The sequence below is a fragment of the Vitis riparia genome, chromosome 18 (genome assembly GCF_004353265.1).
Source record: "Vitis riparia cultivar Riparia Gloire de Montpellier isolate 1030 chromosome 18, EGFV_Vit.rip_1.0, whole genome shotgun sequence".
In the NCBI taxonomy this organism is placed as follows: domain Eukaryota; kingdom Viridiplantae; phylum Streptophyta; class Magnoliopsida; order Vitales; family Vitaceae; genus Vitis; species Vitis riparia.
The window spans coordinates 23,217,547-23,236,291 of NC_048448.1; the positions used below are offsets into that span (position 1 = coordinate 23,217,547).

An 18,745-nucleotide genomic window follows, 5' to 3' on the forward strand; every position below is an offset into this window, starting at 1 on the left:
ATATTATGTTTCCATTGTTTATATTTATAAATTTTAAATAATGGGTACGATAAAAAAATTAATACATAAAAGTCTAATAGATTCTAAAAATAGTATATGATTCTTAATTATATAAGATAAAAAGACTCATAAAAAAGAAAAGAAAAAAAAGAAATGTGATATTAAAACTTAATACCCTAAAAAGTAAAAATAAAAATAGATAAATGATAATTATAAGAATGAATAAATTAATTAAAAAAATAAAAGTTATAAAAAATTACTCAATCTTATTTATAAGAAGTTATTTATGGATTTTTAGAGCATAAGATTTTATTATTTAAATGAAGTTTTACTATACCTATTAAAAGTTGATATTTGAATAGTCTAATTTTTTAAACGGGTGTGAAAAGTCACTTTTTTCAACTATTTTAGCCTCACATATTTGTCAAAATTTTCATAAATAATAAATCTAAATTATATTCATGGAACAATCGATGAAGCACTTAAAAAAATTCCCCCCACCCCTAAGCACTCGTTAGAAAACAAGTAGTCTTCATGAGGAACGTCAACTCACACTTGAAATAAATGATATTTTAAATATATTGGTAATAATTAGGCGGACTTGCTAATAGCATTACGTGAATGCATGCCCAATGTTTTAATATTACGTGAATGCATGTATAATCACTTTCATTAAACAATCAAAATTAATTAATTTTTATTATTATATATATTTTTTAGAAAAATTTGTGTCTGGGCTTCCTCACGAATGAGAGCTTCTTAGTATCTTTATATGACTTTTCTTTTGCTTTTAATTATGATCCACTGACTCACATATTGTAAACTCTTCAATTATATTTGGTTGTCGAAAAATTTGAGAGAAAATATAAGAAAAAGAAAATTGAAAGAAAAAGTAGAAAAAAAAAATTTAAAATTAATAAATTATTTTTATATGTTTCTTCAAACTCATTTTATTTAATTTCTTTTTTTATATAAAGATTAAATAATTTTAAAATATATAAATTTTTAATTAATTTTAATTTTCTTTAAAAAATTTTATAATAAAATCAAATATGAAAAAATCATTTTTCTTTACATTTTTGTTCTTTCTTTGTATTTGATGAGAATCCAACATAACCTTCTAATTTAGTTGATGTTATAATTATTTATTAGGCTATGTTTGGTTTTGAAAAATTTGAGAAAAAAATACACTAAAATTCCAAATTATCGACGTGGCACAACAGAACACACACAGTACGGTTTATTTCTACTTCCTTTCTTCAAACCCTAACAAAACCCAACACCAACAAATGCAAAACCCAACACTTCATATTCAAATTCACATCTCCATTAGAGAATCCATTATGTTCATTCTCAAGGTTTTTTTTTTTTTTTTTTGAACTTTTAAAATTGTAATTTTGCTCTAATTTTTTCTTTTAATTTTATTTTTTGAATTAAGAAGTTGTAATATTATCCTTCCATCTTCACAGACATGGAGGTCAATTGCTTTTGGTGTACACGGGTACATGAATTCCACCAAAACTGGTTTCATGTGAGTTCGATTCAGTGTCACTTCTTTTGGGTAATTTGGAAATAGGAAGAAAGATGTGCTAGAGATGTATGGTGGTTTGATCATGAACATGTTTATATGGGTTGCTTTATGTATCAGTTTTCTGTCAGCCCCAGAAGTTCAATGCTTATCAACTAAGATTTATTTCCATATTTTGAGCTATAGTTTTAATCTTTATTCCCTTTTTCAGTTTATGGTAGAAATGGGTTTGTGAATCTGTTGCTTATAACATGCCGATTACCACTTGAAAATTGTGATCAAAGTGGATGAACTTGCGGTTTGATTTTAGATTCCATAGGGCGCAATCTCATGATTAGTTTGTCCCATCCTCTTCAAGGAAAAGAATTGGAAGAAAGAAATTTTCAGGATTAAATTGCTTCCCTAAAGATTTTTCACTGAATGATTTTTAAGTTAAGGAGAAACTGAATGACGAGGGTACAATCTTCTGTTATGAAAGTGGGTGGTGTTTGATTTTGTGTTGTACTTGAAGTTCCCTGATTAACATAGGTTTCGAGTATTTATTGGAGCTGGATGTTCTTGCTCTTCTTACAAAAGCTATATGTTGGAAATTTTAGTAACTTATGTAAATGGAGAACGGCGATTTCATTCCCACTAATTTATGATTATTAAACAACAGGGAACACTCAAAGAATTTCAAGTCAGAAGATATGCAAACTCAAATAGAAGGGAAGAATTGCATAGTGACAGGAGCTAATTCTGGTATCGGTTATGCAACTGCTGAAGGTCTTGCTTCACGGTATGGTTCTTGTTTAAATTTCTGTATATTGTTTTGTTTCCTGAAATTAGGTTTAAACAATGAACTGTGGTGACAATGTTTCTTTATATCTAATGTAACAGTGGGGCAAATGTATATATGGTATGCCGTAATAAGGAGAGGGGAGAAGCGGCTCTTTCTGAAATCCAGTCAAAGACTGGGAATAGTAATGTTCATTTGGAGGTATTTGGATACCTTCTTGCTATGTATTTGTTTTTTGAGGACCCATCTATGTTTACGAGCTTTAATATTTTCACAGGAATTTGATGGACTAAAGTTGGGTAGTTTTACTTTGTATTGTTGCTAACTTGCAAACTTTGTTACTTGTCTCTTGATCTTAAATGACTTAATTAATTTTAGTTTGCAGGTGTGTGATCTTTCATCGGTTAGTGAGATCAAGTCTTTTGCATCCAAGTTTTCAAAGAAGGATGTACCGATTCATGTTTTGGTAAAGTTTCACATTTTGTTATTTAGTATGATCTCTGATAGCACCCTAACAATGACCATGACAAGGGAAGCCTCATGGGGTAGCACCTTGCACCCATGAGGACTTAAGGCATGACTGGTAACACGTCAAGTGGCTTTCAACAAGGTGGTTGGATTGTGGCTACTTAGCCATTTTTTAGTGTTGGGAGTGACTGTGGATAGTTTTAAGTCTTTTGTTAGTGGTTTAAGGAAGGTGGGCGCTAAGAGGAATTTTCTGGAACATTTGATGTGCATGGACCAGTCTACAGCATGAGGGGAAATCTTAGGCAGCAATGGTGTGCCTTGGCATCACACAGCCCAAGGACACAGCCAAGGATGCCTGGCATGTATCAGCATTGTTTCAAATGTTGGAGGGCTGACTAAGTGGGGACTTAGTGATGTGGGTTGAAAACTTTCTTGTGACAATGCATTGTCTATCTTGAATATTTTTTATGTATAGACTTTTGTTCCTTCTCTAACCTTCTACATGAATAACTGGAAATCTGATATTAGTAAATTTGCTGCCTTTAGGTTAACAATGCTGGTTTGCTTGAGTATAATCGGATTACCACATCAGAAGGGTGCATTTCCACTTCTCCACCATTTGTGTTTCAATACAGATTTGATATACAGATTTGATATATATGTTATTCCTTTTTACCTGTGTTGAAGAATTGATTCAGTGCCTTCTCTATTTTTTATAATTTCAGATTCGAGTTGAATTTTGCTGTAAATGTACTAGGCACTTTCACTATGACAGAATCAATGTTGCCACTGCTGGAAAAAGCTGCTCCTGATGCTCGAGTCATCACAGTTTCTTCAGGTGGAATGTACTCTGTTCCCTTGACTAATGATCTTCAGGTAAGTGGTTTTGTGAATTTCTACTGAGCACACTCTATGTTTCATCATTGGATATGTATGACATCTACAATTAATGATTTCAATGCAGTTTAGTGATGATAAATTTGATGGTGTGACACAATATGCTCGAAACAAGCGAGTTCAGGTCAGTAAAAAATTGATGTTCAGTACAAAATATCCTGGATTCTTCAGGTGATATGTTTCTCCATGCTAATTATTGGTTCTATATTTTGATGCTATGAAATATCTAGTTTCCAGTGTTGTGTTGTCAATACAAAGATACAGAAAATGTTAGTTCAATTATTCCTGCTGATTTTCTGTTTGTTTGTTTTTATATATTTATTTATTTCTTTAAAATAAGATTGAAGTTAAAGCTGCTTATTTCAGCAAAAGCTTTTGATTTGAACTTAATGTAAATTTTGACTGCTTGTACTTCAGTGAATAAATGTCTAAATGTGATTCAATGAATTTGTTTTTTCTTTCAACCACAGAGAGAGAGAGAGAGAGAGAGAGAGAGCACAATCTACTTTACAGGTTACCATGTAGTCTATTTAGCACTTTGGGTACAGTGTTCTTTTGGTTTTTCCTCCCCAAAGTACAGTGTTTACACTGTTTTGCAAAGAATGATATTGTTGAATATAATGTATTTATAGTGTATAACCTTTCCTTGTTAATATAGGATACATGTATGGTAGTTAGGACTCCTAGCCTTGTATATATATATATTTCTCAATTGTAAGTAGATTTTACATTAATGAGAATTAAGGTCTTTCTTCTTTCTCTCTCTCAACATGGTATCAGAGCCAAGGAAGAAAACCTAATTCTTTCCTGTTTCCCGTGTCATCAACTCCGGGAAACCTTCCGGTGACCGTGTTTCATTCCGGTCACCTTCCCCATCTCCCAATACTTTCCGGTCATTCGGATCGTCGACAGAAACAACTCACCGTCGGCGAACTTTTCCGGCGAACTTTTCCGGCGACGTATTTTTCCGACACCGACCATACCAGAAGGAGCGCCTGGAGGAGATCTACAACTTTTGTGAAGGCACCGGCACCAACAAAGCATCCACGCGCCGCCCACGCGCACGTTTCCGTCCGGCGGCTGCATCTCACGCGCCGGCGCGTGAGGGCGCGTGAGGGATTTTCCGGCGACGCGCCTCCTCCAGCAGCCTCGCCTGACGCCGACCAGCCTCCCTACCTCCCTGGTTCTCCCATTCGAGCCCTGCACGTACCTCTTTTAGGGATTTTGTCTCCGTCGGCCCTCCAAACAGTCTTTCCGGCGAAGCTCCGACTACTTTTTCTCCACTCCAATCCCTGCACGTGCCTTGGGAAGTGTTCTTCTACCTTTCTGGTGGTACCACGTCGCGATCTGAGGCCGTCTCCCTTTTTCGGTGGTGCCACGCCGCAATCTGAAGCCGTATTAGGGCTCTCTTCGATCCAAACATACTTCATTCTCCAGATAAGTAGATATGACTACTAAAATTCCATTTTTTCCGCTGTTATATCTGGATCTCCTATGATTACTTCGGAGAAATTGGTTGGCAGTGACAATTATCTTTCCTGGTCTGCCTCTGTTGAACTTTGGTTTATGGGTCAAGGATATGAGGATCACTTGATTACACAGGAGGCAGATATCCCTGAGGTTGACCGCGTACAGTGGAGGAAGATAGATGCACAGTTATGTAGTGTATTATGGCAATCGGTTGATCCCAAGATTCTTCTTCATCTTCGGGCCTACAAAACTTGTTTTAAATTTTGGACTCAGGCCAAAGGATTATATACGAATGATATCCAGCGTCTTTATAAGGTGGCTTCTGCTATTGTCCATCTCAGCCAACAGGACTTGGATCTATCTACTTATATTGGCCAGATTGCCTCTCTTAAGGAGGAGTTCTTGACTGTGATGCCTCTTACTCCTGATGTTGGGGCTCAACAAACACAGCTTGACAAGTTCTTCATGGTTCTTACTCTTATTGGCCTCCGTCCGGATCTTGAGCCTGTCCGCGATCAGATTCTTGGTAGTTCATCAGTTCCGTCCTTGGATGATGTGTTTGCTCGCCTCCTCCGTATCTCCTCCACTCAGACTTTGCCATTTGATAGCACTTCAGATTCTTCTGTGTTAGTTTCTCAAACTAACTCTCGAGGAGGCCGTAGTGGTACCCGAGGTAGAGGTCAACGTCCTCATTGCACCTATTGCAATAAACTTGGCCACACTCGCGATCGTTGCTATCAGTTACATGGACGACCTCCTCGCACTGCCCATGTGGCCCAGTCCTCTGATTCTCCGCTGCCTCAAGCTCCGAGCTCTTCCGCATCTCAGGCTTCTGTTGCCTCTGTTGCCCAGCCTGGTAATGCCTCTGCCTGCCTTACCCACACATCTTCTCTTGGACCCTGGATTCTAGATTCTGGAGCTTCTGATCACTTATCTGGTAATAAGGATCTTTCTCCTCTATTACTACTACCTCTACTTTACCTAATGTTACCTTAGCTAATGGTTCTCAAACTGTGGCTAAAGGTATTGGTTTGGCCCTTCCTCTGCCTTCTCTACCTCTCACTTCTGTCCTTTATACTCCTGAATGTCCTTTTAATCTTATTTCCATCAGCAAAATCACTCGTACTCTTAATTGCTCTATTACCTTTTCTGATAAATTTGTGACCTTGCAGGACCGGAGTACGGGGAAGACGATTGGCATAGGACGTGAGTCTCAAGGCCTCTATCACCTCACCTCGGATTCATCTCTTGCAGTTTGCATTTCCACTGATGCTCCTCTCCTCATTCACAATCGTCTGGGCCACCCTAGTCTCTCCAAGTTCCAGAAGATGGTCCCTCGTTTTTCCACTTTATCGTCGCTTCCGTGTGAGTCATGTCAGCTTGGGAAACATACTCGTGTCTCGTTCCCAAAGCGTTTGAATAATCGGGCAAAGTCTCCTTTTGAGCTTGTCCACACTGATGTTTGGGGTCCTTGTCGGACTGCGTCTACTTTAGGATTTCAGTATTTTGTCACTTTCATTGATGATTATTCTCGATGTACTTGGTTATTTTTAATGAAAAATCGAGCTGAGTTATTCTCTATTTTCCAGAAATTTTATGCTGAAATCCAAACCCAGTTCAATGTTTCTATTCGTGTATTACGCAGTGACAATGCCAGGGAATATTTTTCAGCCCCATTTACTTCGTTTATGTCTCATCATGGGATTCTTCATCAGTCTTCTTGTGCTCATACTCCTCAACAAAATGGGGTAGCTGAACGCAAGAATCGACATCTTGTTGAGACAGCTCGTACTCTCCTCCTCCATAGCAATGTTCCTTTTCGTTTTTGGGGGGACGCTGTTCTTACCGCTTGTTATTTGATTAATCGTATGCCTTCCTCTGTCTTACATGATCAGATTCCTCACTCCCTTCTCTTCCCTGACCAACCACTTTATTTCCTTCCTCCTCGTGTCTTTGGTTGTACTTGCTTTGTTCATATTCTCACTCCTGGACAGGACAAGCTTTCCGCCAAAGCCATGAAGTGTCTCTTCTTGGGATACTCCAGACTTCAGAAGGGTTATCGTTGTTATTCCCTTGAGACTCATCGATACTTTATCTCCGCCGATGTCACCTTCTTTGAGGACTCACCATTCTTTTCCACCACTTCTGAGTCTCTTCCTGTTTCTGAAGTCTTGCCTATTCCCATTGTCTCCCCACCTGATGCTATGCCTCCTCGACCACTTCAGGTTTATCATCGTCGCCCTCGTGTCGTTGCTCCTCTCCCTTTTGCTGAGGCACCTGCTGACTCACTTCCTATCCCTTCGGCTTCACCTACCCCGGCTCTGCCTTCTCCTAATGACTTACCCATTGCTGTTCGGAAAGGTACTCACTCTACTCGTAATCCTCATCCTATTTACAATTTTTTGAGTTATCATCGATTATCTTCACCCTATTCTGCTTTTGTTTCTGCTATATCCTCTGTTTCTCTTCCAAAGAGCACCCATGAAGCTCTTTCCCATCCAGGCTGGCGACAGGCAATGGTGGATGAAATGGCTGCTCTGCACTCTAATGGCACTTGGGATCTTGTTGTTTTACCCTCGGGTAAATCTACCGTTGGCTGTCGTTGGGTTTACGCAGTTAAGGTTGGTCCTGATGGTCAGGTTGATCGCCTTAAGGCCCGCTTAGTTGCTAAAGGCTATACTCAGGTTTATGGTTCTGATTATGGTGACACATTCTCTCCGGTTGCCAAGATTACTTCTGTCCGTCTGCTTCTCTCCATGGCTGCCATGTGTTCTTGGCCTCTTTATCAATTGGATATTAAAAATGCCTTCCTTCATGGTGATCTTGCCGAGGAAGTTTATATGGAGCAACCTCCTGGTTTTGTTGCTCAGGGGGAGTCTGGTTTAGTATGCAGGTTACGCCGTTCTCTATATGGCTTGAAACAATCTCCTCGAGCATGGTTTAGCCGTTTTAGTTCTGTTGTTCAAGAGTTTGGCATGCTTCGCAGTACAGCAGACCATTTAGTTTTCTATCATCATAACTCTTTGGGGCAGTGTATTTATCTGGTTGTTTATGTGGACGACATCGTCATTACAGGCAGTGATCAGGATGGTATTCAGAAACTAAAGCAACACCTTTTTACCCACTTTCAGACCAAAGACTTGGGGAAACTCAAGTATTTCTTGGGAATTGAGATAGCTCAATCCAGTTCTGCTGTGGTCCTCTCCCAAAGGAAGTATGCTTTAGACATCCTGGAAGAAACTGGTATGTTAGACTGTAAACCGGTAGACACACCTATGGATCCGAATGTCAAACTTGTACCAGGACAGGGGGAGCCTTTAGGAGACCCCGGGAGATATCGACGGCTCGTAGGTAAATTGAACTATCTCACCATTACTCGTCCAGACATTTCTTTTCCTGTGAGTGTTGTTAGTCAATTCCTACAGTCACCATGTGATAGCCATTGGGATGCTGTAATCCGCATTCTTCGATATATCAAAAGTACACCAGGCCAAGGTGTGTTGTACGAGAACAGAGGTCATACTCAGGTTGTTGGTTACACAGATGCAGATTGGGCTGGCTCACCCACAGATAGACATTCCACTTCAGGGTACTGTGTTTTTATTGGAGGTAATCTAATATCTTGGAAGAGTAAGAAACAAGATGTAGTGGCCAGATCTAGCGCTGAAGCCGAGTATCGAGCTATGGCTTTGGCAACATGTGAACTCATATGGTTGAGACATCTTCTTCTAGAGTTGAGATTTGGAAAGGATGAACAGATGAAACTCATATGTGATAACCAGGCCGCATTACATATTGCATCCAATCCAGTCTTTCATGAAAGGACCAAACATATTGAAGTTGACTGTCATTTCATTAGAGAGAAGATCGCATCAGGATGTGTTGCTACAAGTTTTGTTAATTCAAATGATCAACTAGCTGACATCTTCACTAAATCTCTCAGAGGTCCTAGGATTAAATATATTTGTAACAAGCTTGGTGCATATGACGTATATGCTCCAGCTTGAGGGGGAGTGTTGAATATAATGTATTTATAGTGTATAACCTTTCCTTGTTAATATAGGATACATGTATGGTAGTTAGGACTCCTAGCCTTGTATATATATATATTTCTCAATTGTAAGTAGATTTTACATTAATGAGAATTAAGGTCTTTCTTCTTTCTCTCTCTCAACAGATATACATATTTGCTATTTCCTAAATAACTTTCAAATTTTTTGCTTTGTCTCACTTTGATCATTTTCTTTTAGTTCTTGTAATGATAATTCAAAAAGAGAAAACAACAACATTTTAAATGGTCCATGATCTCTTCAATTGGAACTAAAGGTAAAAACGTCAAGCACAAGTCATGTTCTTATTTCAAGGAACAGAACAACTTGGAGAATCTAACACTTGTGTGTCCTCATTTCATAGCATATCTATTATGATTTTGTGCAGATTAAGTATAACTTTCCTTTCAGAACATATAATAAATTTTCATTTGCTTATTTATATTTTGGGGGGATTGGGGAAGGAACACCCCATGGAAATGAAAGGAGTTCATTGTGTTTTATGTAGATTTGAACATGTTACTATTGTGCAAGCATTTTTTTTTAATTATGAGGGTGAATCCAGTATCTTTTGATAGTTTTGTTGTTTTGTTTTTCTAAACATTTGTTCAAGTATATGTTCACTTTGGGGATTCAAGAAATGACCTTATTTCTAATCCATTTTGGTCATCATTTCGTGTGCAACCAACTTATGTGCTTAAAATATTTTATTCTAAACCATATGGACCAATTAAATTCCATTGGGATCTCCAGAAGCAACAAATTAACTTTATCTGCAAATGCTGCTATAGAGAGACCAAGTTTAGTCGCGGAGTTTCGAAATTGTAGTACTTGATTTTTCCAATATGATTTGCTATTTGAACCCAATTTTGACTGCAGCTCTTTTCCACTGATGTCTCATTACAAAAGGTGCCACTTTAGCTGTTTCCTTGCATGTTTGGTGCCCATAACTGAAATATGTTGGATAAAATTTTTTTGTTGTTCTCCAACTGCTTGTCTATGGTTTGGATTCCAGATCTGAAGGGATTCCTGCTCACTCCTTTTGTGTTGAAACTGGAAACACTGATTTCATAATTCATGTTGAATTTTTGTAAAGTTCTATAACCTGCATTGCTGCAAACTTCCATGAGGTAAAGACATCTTGTTGTTAGTTTGTTATACATTGTTGGTCCTTTCCCTAATAGCTTAAGCATTTGGGCTACCTGGTCATTGAATGTGGTAATAGAGCCTAGGTTCCTAGAGGTCCTGAGTTTGAAACTTTCCTGTTTATTTGTTCTCATATTTGTTTGTTTGTTTGTGATTGTTTCTCCATCTCTTCACCTGTGGATTGGGGCTGTGCATGATGGAGGGCATTTGCTTAGTATACATTTTTTGTCCACTTAATAGTTTAAGCTTTTGGGCAACCGGTAGTTAAGCATATTTGTCCTTTATCTTACATTTCACAGACTCAAGAGAACCGGTGCCAAAATTTTCTAAGGAATATATCAATTAGTCCTTTTAAATACTGAGCACTTGGTTTCTCTTTTGTTTTAGTCCAACTCCGTTTATCTCCACTGAGAAATGGTAGTTATTTTCGTGTTTGTACATATAGTTAAGTGTCTGTTTAGATGCACTTTTTGTTTTTGTTTTTAAAAATAGAAAGTCGGAATAACTTCTATATAAAAAGAAGAAACTCTTTTACAAAAAATTTAAGTTTACCTTACATCCTCGATTTTTTAAACAATTTTTAAAAAATGATTACTTTTTTTATATTTTATATAAAAATTATTATTATTTTCTGTTTTTGAAAATAGAAAGCAGGAGGTGTATCCAAACGGACATTAAGTTGTAGAGAGTTGCCTCTGCTGTCTACATGCAATATTTTTTAGCAAAGAAAGATAATCTAGGCTGGTCTAACTCTTGATTTTATTAACATAGAATAAAGACCAAGGTGGTGTAAACTGTGAATTGAATCCTTTGTGGATGGATGATGCTTCTGATCTATTGTTCTGACATTTTTCCTTGATCACTTTGGGTGTTTTCTACATTTTACAAGGAGTGCAGGCAAATAACAAAACATCATTGAAATTGAAAAGGCCATGGTGATTAATTTAGATTAAAATCTTTTCCTCTATCCTTTTTTATCAGGTGGCACTGACAGAAAAATGGGCTGAAATGTATAAAAATAAGGGGATTGGATTCTATGCGATGCACCCTGGGTGGGCTGAGACATCTGGACTTGCTAAAAGTTTGCCCGGTTTTTACAAATTGTAAGCATGTTTAATTTTTGAATATCATCCTAAAAGACCCCATCCCATTTAATGTTTCATTAATACACATTTTCTTAAGGTAGGAAATGAAATTCACTCATTGTAAATGATGTGTTCCAGGCTATCAGGAAATCTTAGAACGATTGAAGAAGGTGCAGACACGGTCATTTGGTTGGCTTTACAGCCAAAAGAAAATTTGGTATCTGGCGCATTCTATTTTGACCGAGCTGAAGCTCCTAAACACTTGATGTTTGCAGCAACCAGGAGCTCTCATACCATGATTGATTCCATCATTGGCAATCTCCGTTCTTTCTCTGGTCTTTCTGCTCTTTCCTCATAAACTGAAAAATTCAGGTTGCAATATTTCATGTTTGGGAAAAATTTTCTTATTCCATTGTTCCAGAAATTTGATGTAAAACTCAGACAGCAATCCAACTTTAATAGAAACATAGATTTGGCTGAATTGGTTGTTGCAACAATGAGGTTGATATGCCAGTGAATCAAACAATACACCCTATGACTTGTTCTGCATATCTATATTTGCTAACTATACTCCTCACTGAACGTAATTTTACATGAATTTACACAATCCAGTACCAATGAAAAGAATTACAACTTCACATGGGAGATATAGAAGAATCATTGATGACACTATCAGATCTAGCTTTCGAGGAACCCAAAAGCAGGGGCTTTCTGAGCCAGTACTGCTGAAACCTCTGCCTTGCATACTCCATGTAGTTGAATTCAATCGTGTTTACATGACCCTGCAAATCAGTGATAGATTCAGGTGAAATCTCAGATTATACCCGCATGAATACAGTTGATAGTAAGCGAATGAACCCAGAAATGCATACCGAAATTATTCCCCATATGCCCCAAAATAGATGATTTGCAAGAGTGTACTTCTCTGCATCACAGGCTAATTTTTCAACTTCACTGTCACTTGGTTGGTTACCTATTCACAATGATGGAGAAAGTAAGTATATATAGATTTGAGAAGGACCCATCATCTAAAGATATAAAACCAACCACAAACAAGTCCACCCCCTGTTTTTAGTCAGTACACTGCATCAAAAGAGCGATAGTTGCTGTATCGTTTTTCCAGGAAACCAAACAAGGTACCCAGGGTAACAGAAAAGGCGATGATCATTGATCAATCCACTTGGGATGTTGTTGTTGACAAGTATACGCATCAATATTTCCTCAAATTCATATAGGTTGAAAGTCACCTCAGGATGCTAATAGTCAAGCATGAGACGTAAACGCAAACCTTATCTTGGTGGTCTACTTCATGACACCCACTCTCTTGACTTTGAAACTTATTGGGAAAGCTTGAGGTTGAGAACCAACAGAAATTTCAGTAGGATGTGAAACCAGATAGACTAACCTGCACTGCTGAGGTATGTGCGGATGAATCTATGGCGCTCCTCCTGGTCTGTTTACAAATCAAAATAAGAAAAGCAATCAGCTTACTTCCAAGCACGCTGTATGATCTAATGAACAAGAAAAGGTAGAATGAAGGCAAAAATGAAGTCAATGAAACAGAAAGAACTCACTAGATATTGAGAAATCTCACCTGGGTATTTACTATAGTCTAAGATATGAGGTGTATCTGTATGATAATTCGCTACCATTTCACAGAAGTGATTTGCTAGGTCATAGGCAACAGGGTTGTAACTTGCATATTCATAGTCCTGAAAAAATCATCAGTAAGCTCATTACAGCATAGGCAAATGTATGTTGGTCTAAACAACTATCAAGAAAATCATTGGGCAAAATACAATCTGCAAATCACATTTCAAAACAGCATGATATCTGAATCAACCATAATGGAGTAAGGAACATACAATTATAGTGATTGCCCTTGTTTTCTCATCAATCATTATGTTTCCGTACTGCAAATCATTGTGACAAAACCCAATGTCTTGGTGGTCCTGTGAAAACTCCTTCTGCAGCATACTGATTTCCTCCTCCAGAGTATCCAAGCAGAATTCCTTTGCGTATTTCGGAGAAGACAATCTTTTGGCCTCACCAACCCAGTTTCTGAGGAAGGAAAAAGAGGGGTTTCAAGTCAGTATCTGGAATTCCATAGGGATAAACTTTCACTAACAGAATTGTCAAAAAAAATTGTCAGTACCTCATTCTGTCCCATAGGAATACATTCTTAGGCCCTGGCATTTCAAGCCTGTGGAACTCTCTCAACTTAGCAGCTATCAGAGCAGATATTTCGGGATCACGAAGATCAGCAGCTGATAGTGTCTGAAAGTTAAAAAAGATTAGTAGCCACCCCATAAATGGGAAAGATTAGCAAATGATCTGTACAAAGTCCATAGTTTTTGGCCAAAGACTCAAAAAGCACATAAGGCTCTTGCTTGCTTTTCTGCAGAAGATATGTTTATGGATATGAACCTTATATGAATGGCCTGGTAAGAAGGACACTGGTCTCAAGAAGATCCTTAAGAGCTTTGAGTCCCAGAGTGATTTGTTATCTTTTCAACCACAGTACCGAAGCCAAGAAACTACATAACAAGGACCTGATTACATAATGGAAATGCATAATATTTTCTGAATGGATGGAATCACAACAGCAAAACCCTCATTTGGAGTTCATCATATAAGGCAATTACTCAGAATCTTTGGACTTTGTTTAGAAAATAGATGGGTTTTTTCAGATGGAAATGAAAACCCCTCATTTGGCTGCTAAGAAAATTCAGAGGAAATGAAAACAGAGGGTTGAATTTTCTATCTTGTTTAATTTGGTACCCAGGAACTGAAAAGACACACCGGTTAAGCCTAATGACTCTATCATACCCTACAGAAATCATAATTCACTTTCTTTTACATTTTCTCGGAAACCAAACAAATTCTCACAGCAACACACCATAAAAGTTTTTCAAAATTCACACACCTTTGCATGGATAAACTCCTCCACACGCCCATCTGCAAACCTCCCAAGAAGGCGAGGCCCATGTCCATGTTCAGACATGCACTCAAAAGTCCTAATTTCATTGTCCCGATCGAAAAAAACCTCAACACCTTCACCATAGACCCGAACAAGAACGCTTCTTGTGCCTGCCTCAATAGGCCAATTTATCTGATAAACCTCATTTGTCATAGCACCCTTCAATGGGATCACCCGCAACTTTTTCGGGTCATCGATAACATCTCCCCAGCTTGATGCCAATGATATCAGCAGTTTCCTTAATTCTTCAGAAACACAACCTTTACTCAACCCATTATTCTTCACAGTCATCTTGTATGATCACAAAGATATATTTCTATACCACTATCTCTGTATATTCAAGAAAAAGCTTCACCTGCAACATGAAAATGATGGAAACCAATCTCAGTTATATCTTAATCCATCATTCTATATAAGACATATTCTGAAGCAACCTTAATCAGAAAAAAATATTTATATACCATATAGTTCAAAAGATTACCAAAAAGAATCTGTTCGGAGGAAACGAAAGTGGAAGAGAAAACGAAACAGAAAAGGACTCACCCACAAAATTGCAGAGAGGTGCCAATTCCAAGACCTTTTATAAGAAAAGCAAAGTAAGTCAGGCAAACCAATCTTTCTGGAGCGCTCACTTTCCTTTTGTCCAAACAGATTGTATGGGAATCAAATCTGCAGCGTTTATTGGGCTCTGATTTGTCTGTCATGGAAAAAAACTATGACGGGTCGTGATTTTAGATGCCTTGGCCCAATCGTATCGTGACGCGTAGCTAATTAGATTTTTTTCCTTGAATTGTCCTTTAGACGTGGAGAAAGCGCGTGCCTGAGTCACAAGCAACTGGGTATTTGACACGTGTGCACCAGTCAAATTGGAGATGAATCTTCAAAGTTTTGACCAAAAAAAACCCATTTAAAATAAAAATCTAAAATCAAGATAGGGTTTTAAAATAATGTTCAATTTAGCCTGTTTCCGCCACATAAAACTGTGGTGAGTGGTTATGAATTTATTTTTTTTAATGATTAAAATCATAGTCATTAATGACAATTTTAAATTTAAGTTTAAAATTATAATTGCTAATTATGATTTTAAATTTTAATATATATATATGAAATTATATTGTTTAATTTAAAATATTTTATGTTTAAATAAATTTAATATCATAAATTTATTATATTATTTCTAGTTTTTATTTATTAAACTTATGTGATTATTTCTAAAAAATAATATGTGAATTTAAATAATTGATATTTTAATTGAATATAACAATACTTTTGTTAGTTGTATTAAAAAAAATTAGCTTTATGAATTATTAACTACTTACATATTAATAAATAAACAATTAAAATAATATAATAAATTTATGATATTTTGAAAAATGAACTAAAATATTTCATATGAAGCAACGTAATTTTACATGTATAGAAAAAAAATATAAATTCAAAACCGTCACCAACTACGATTTTACTTAAATTTAATTTATATATGATAAAATTTAAATAATAAACAAAGATATAAATAAATAAAACAAAATATGTATATATATAAAACAAGATCCCAACCAAATAACGATATTAAAATATAAAATAAGGAGGAGATTTGGTCAACCCTTAAAAATAAAAATTAATTTGAAAAATAATTAATAATTAAATGTCTTAAAGTCTTTAGGGTCGGTAGGTGAAAAAACAATCTGTGGCATCACCAAAGGGGCGGTAGGGGAATTTAGGGGTGGTGGGTAGGCCGTAGGCCCCTAAAAAACGACACCGTTTACTAGCAATAGAAGTCAACACCCATACTTAGTTTTACCTTTATCTCGATGGCGAGCATCTCCATGTTCCCCCTTGTATAGAAAGCGCGTTAAGTGTCATTTTCTCATGTTCCCTATGAATTCTTCAACCACGTGTATATGACTTCTTTATTATATATATATATTTTAATATAATTAATAAAAAAATTTAATTTTCATTTCACACCATGAGTGATGAATAGATTCTTACAATATTTTAATCATTTTTAATTTTAATTAACCAATATTCAAAAAAATAAAAATCCATTCACACTATGAGTGATGGATAGATAGAATTTTTTTTAATAAGCTAGTATTCGTCTTTTGTCACATGGTATAAAATAAAAATATTTATTTTATTTTTAAAATTTTACATGTGACAACGAGAATCGGAATGGATATGAAAATGAATTCGAATCATAACCAATACGAAAAAAAAAATTAAAATTTTAACAAACATTATCATTGCAGATTTGGAAATTTGAAAAAAAAAAAAAAAATTATTTTATTTTTTTCAACTAATTAATAAAATATAAAATTTCAAACGATTTATATATTTTCTTAAAATATTTGATTTGTCCCAAAAAGGCAAACCTTTGTGAGAGGCCATTGGATGGATGAGACCATACATTGGTGAGTTTTATTGTAATGTCGTTAAGGAATGATGGGACTTTTTTTCTTTTACATAAGGTAGTGGTGCCCAAATAAACAATTGGTTCACTTTTAGTGGAAGGGACATTACATGTAATAGTCTCCTAATTGTGGGTAATTCTTGGTGACACTTCTTGACATTCCAATTAAGTGGCTAACTCCAACATAGGTTAATGGAAATAGGATGGATATGGATGTGGCTTATTTTATCATATAGAAATGAAAGAATCAAAATTATCTATTTCATGCTGATTACAACCACGTATCTCTATGTACAAAGGCAAATCATATACGAGGAAGTAAATTAATTTTATTAGGGATGCAATTTGGAAGAGTCGAATTTGATCCAACACGAAACTTGATTATGAGTGGATTTGTGCATTCCCTTTTGGAATTTGGTTTGAGCTTACGATAAAAAAAAGCTAACTCGAACCTAATTTGAGTCGGGTCGTTAGATTGCCCAAATCCAACCGAGCCCCAATTGACTATTTGATAACAATATTTATATGCATTTATAATTTATGTTATTTTATATTATAATATTCCCCTCATGTTCTTTTAAATAATTTTAAAAGAAAAAAAATATCAAATTTAATTTATTACATGTTATTTTATTTTATTTTATTTATAAAAAGACTTGCACCCATCCCAAATCCTTATAAATTAGGAAACCTTGTAGAGAGAATATCCCTATCAATTATTATTGTTTTTTTTTTTTTTTAAGAGTTATCAAATTGATATTTTCTTTACCAATGGATTTATCGAGAAAAGTTTATCCGTAATCAATCCTTTCACCTTTACCGACTATATATATATATATATATATATATATATATATATATCTTTAGGGAATAATGCAACCATACTGATCAAGCCACGAAAAAAAAAAAAAGATTTTGGGAACTTTGCTTTTTGCTTTTCAGGTTCAATGTAACTTGGGGGAAAAAATCGCCATTTCATATACTATAATAGTAAATTTGACAAACTTCCAAAAAGACCCTTGAAACTTCCACCTAGATCACCAACTTGGAAGTAGTACATCAGCAACCTCCAAGCTCACAACCTAAGGTAATGACATGGATCATGATACACGTCCAAGGTTTGAAATATCGTTTTTTTTTTCGCTGAAATATCGGCGAAATATCAGTGGTAGCTAAAATAATATCGGCCACCGATCGACAAGAATATAAAAAAAAATATATTGGAAAAAATGTCGGGCATGAGGTGACGCACACATTAGGTGGGGGAGAGCTTGAAAAAATCGGCATTTGTTTCTAAAATATCGACAATATATATATATATATATATATATATATATATATATATATATATATATATATATATATATATATATAATTTTTTAATTATTCATTTTTAATTTATCTTTTATTTTAAATTTATATTATCATTTTGTTTTATATTATCCTTTTATTTTTAATTACTTTGCATATTTATCTTATTAATTCTATTTTAAAAAATTACCATCACTTCACTTTTAATTTTTATTTTGAAATATTAAAAATATAATTTTACTAAAATATTGCTACAATATATATATAAAATAATGAAGTCCTAATATTTTATAAATTAAAATTAATTTGATAAGATAAATTATTAATAATTTTAATTATTTAAATAAATTAATGTTAATAGAAAAATTTTTAGAAATTAAATCTAAATAAAATATTTTATATAAATCAATTTGATTTTTTTTATTTAAAATGTAATAAAACATGTTGTAGACCCCTCTTTGGACCGAGGAACTGGTTTTTTTTTTTTTTTTTTTTTTTTTTTTTATCATTTGGAGGAGTGGGGGACGACCTCTGCAGAGGAGTGGGCTACATGGAGCGCATGGCCAATGACACTACTACTTTGTCATGGTGGTGGTTAAAATGGAGACATTTTCTGAATG

The 18,745-nt window shown here is 35.4% G+C and overlaps 2 protein-coding genes across 4 annotated transcripts; one reads left to right on the top strand and one right to left on the bottom strand.

The window, feature by feature from the left end:
* The first annotated feature begins 1,253 nt into the window (after nucleotides 1-1,253).
* LOC117906700 (dehydrogenase/reductase SDR family member 12) lies at nucleotides 1,254-11,902 on the top strand. Its single transcript, XM_034819844.1, has 10 exons — nucleotides 1,254-1,358; nucleotides 1,470-1,531; nucleotides 2,187-2,306; nucleotides 2,408-2,507; nucleotides 2,692-2,772; nucleotides 3,321-3,370; nucleotides 3,500-3,650; nucleotides 3,739-3,795; nucleotides 11,318-11,439; nucleotides 11,560-11,902. Exons 1-10 carry the CDS (start codon nucleotides 1,290-1,292, stop codon nucleotides 11,777-11,779), a joined length of 1,032 nt encoding a protein of 343 aa, XP_034675735.1. The 5' UTR covers nucleotides 1,254-1,289; the 3' UTR covers nucleotides 11,780-11,902.
* Nucleotides 11,866-15,048, bottom strand: LOC117906699 (probable choline kinase 1). Of its 3 annotated transcripts, none has more exons than XM_034819842.1 (8): nucleotides 14,945-15,048; nucleotides 14,348-14,756; nucleotides 13,577-13,698; nucleotides 13,287-13,482; nucleotides 13,016-13,133; nucleotides 12,827-12,874; nucleotides 12,294-12,394; nucleotides 11,866-12,203 (listed from the first exon to the last, which is right to left on the bottom strand). In XM_034819842.1, the coding sequence occupies exons 2-8, from the start codon at nucleotides 14,690-14,692 to the stop codon at nucleotides 12,057-12,059; spliced, it is 1,077 nt and encodes a 358-aa protein (XP_034675733.1). In that variant the 5' UTR covers nucleotides 14,693-14,756; nucleotides 14,945-15,048; the 3' UTR covers nucleotides 11,866-12,056. The 3 variants fall into 3 exon arrangements, with proteins under 3 accessions (XP_034675733.1, XP_034675732.1, XP_034675734.1); XM_034819841.1 differs by having other exon boundaries at nucleotides 14,883-14,983; XM_034819843.1 differs by having other exon boundaries at nucleotides 14,863-14,948.
* Between the last annotated feature and the right edge of the window lie 3,697 nt (nucleotides 15,049-18,745).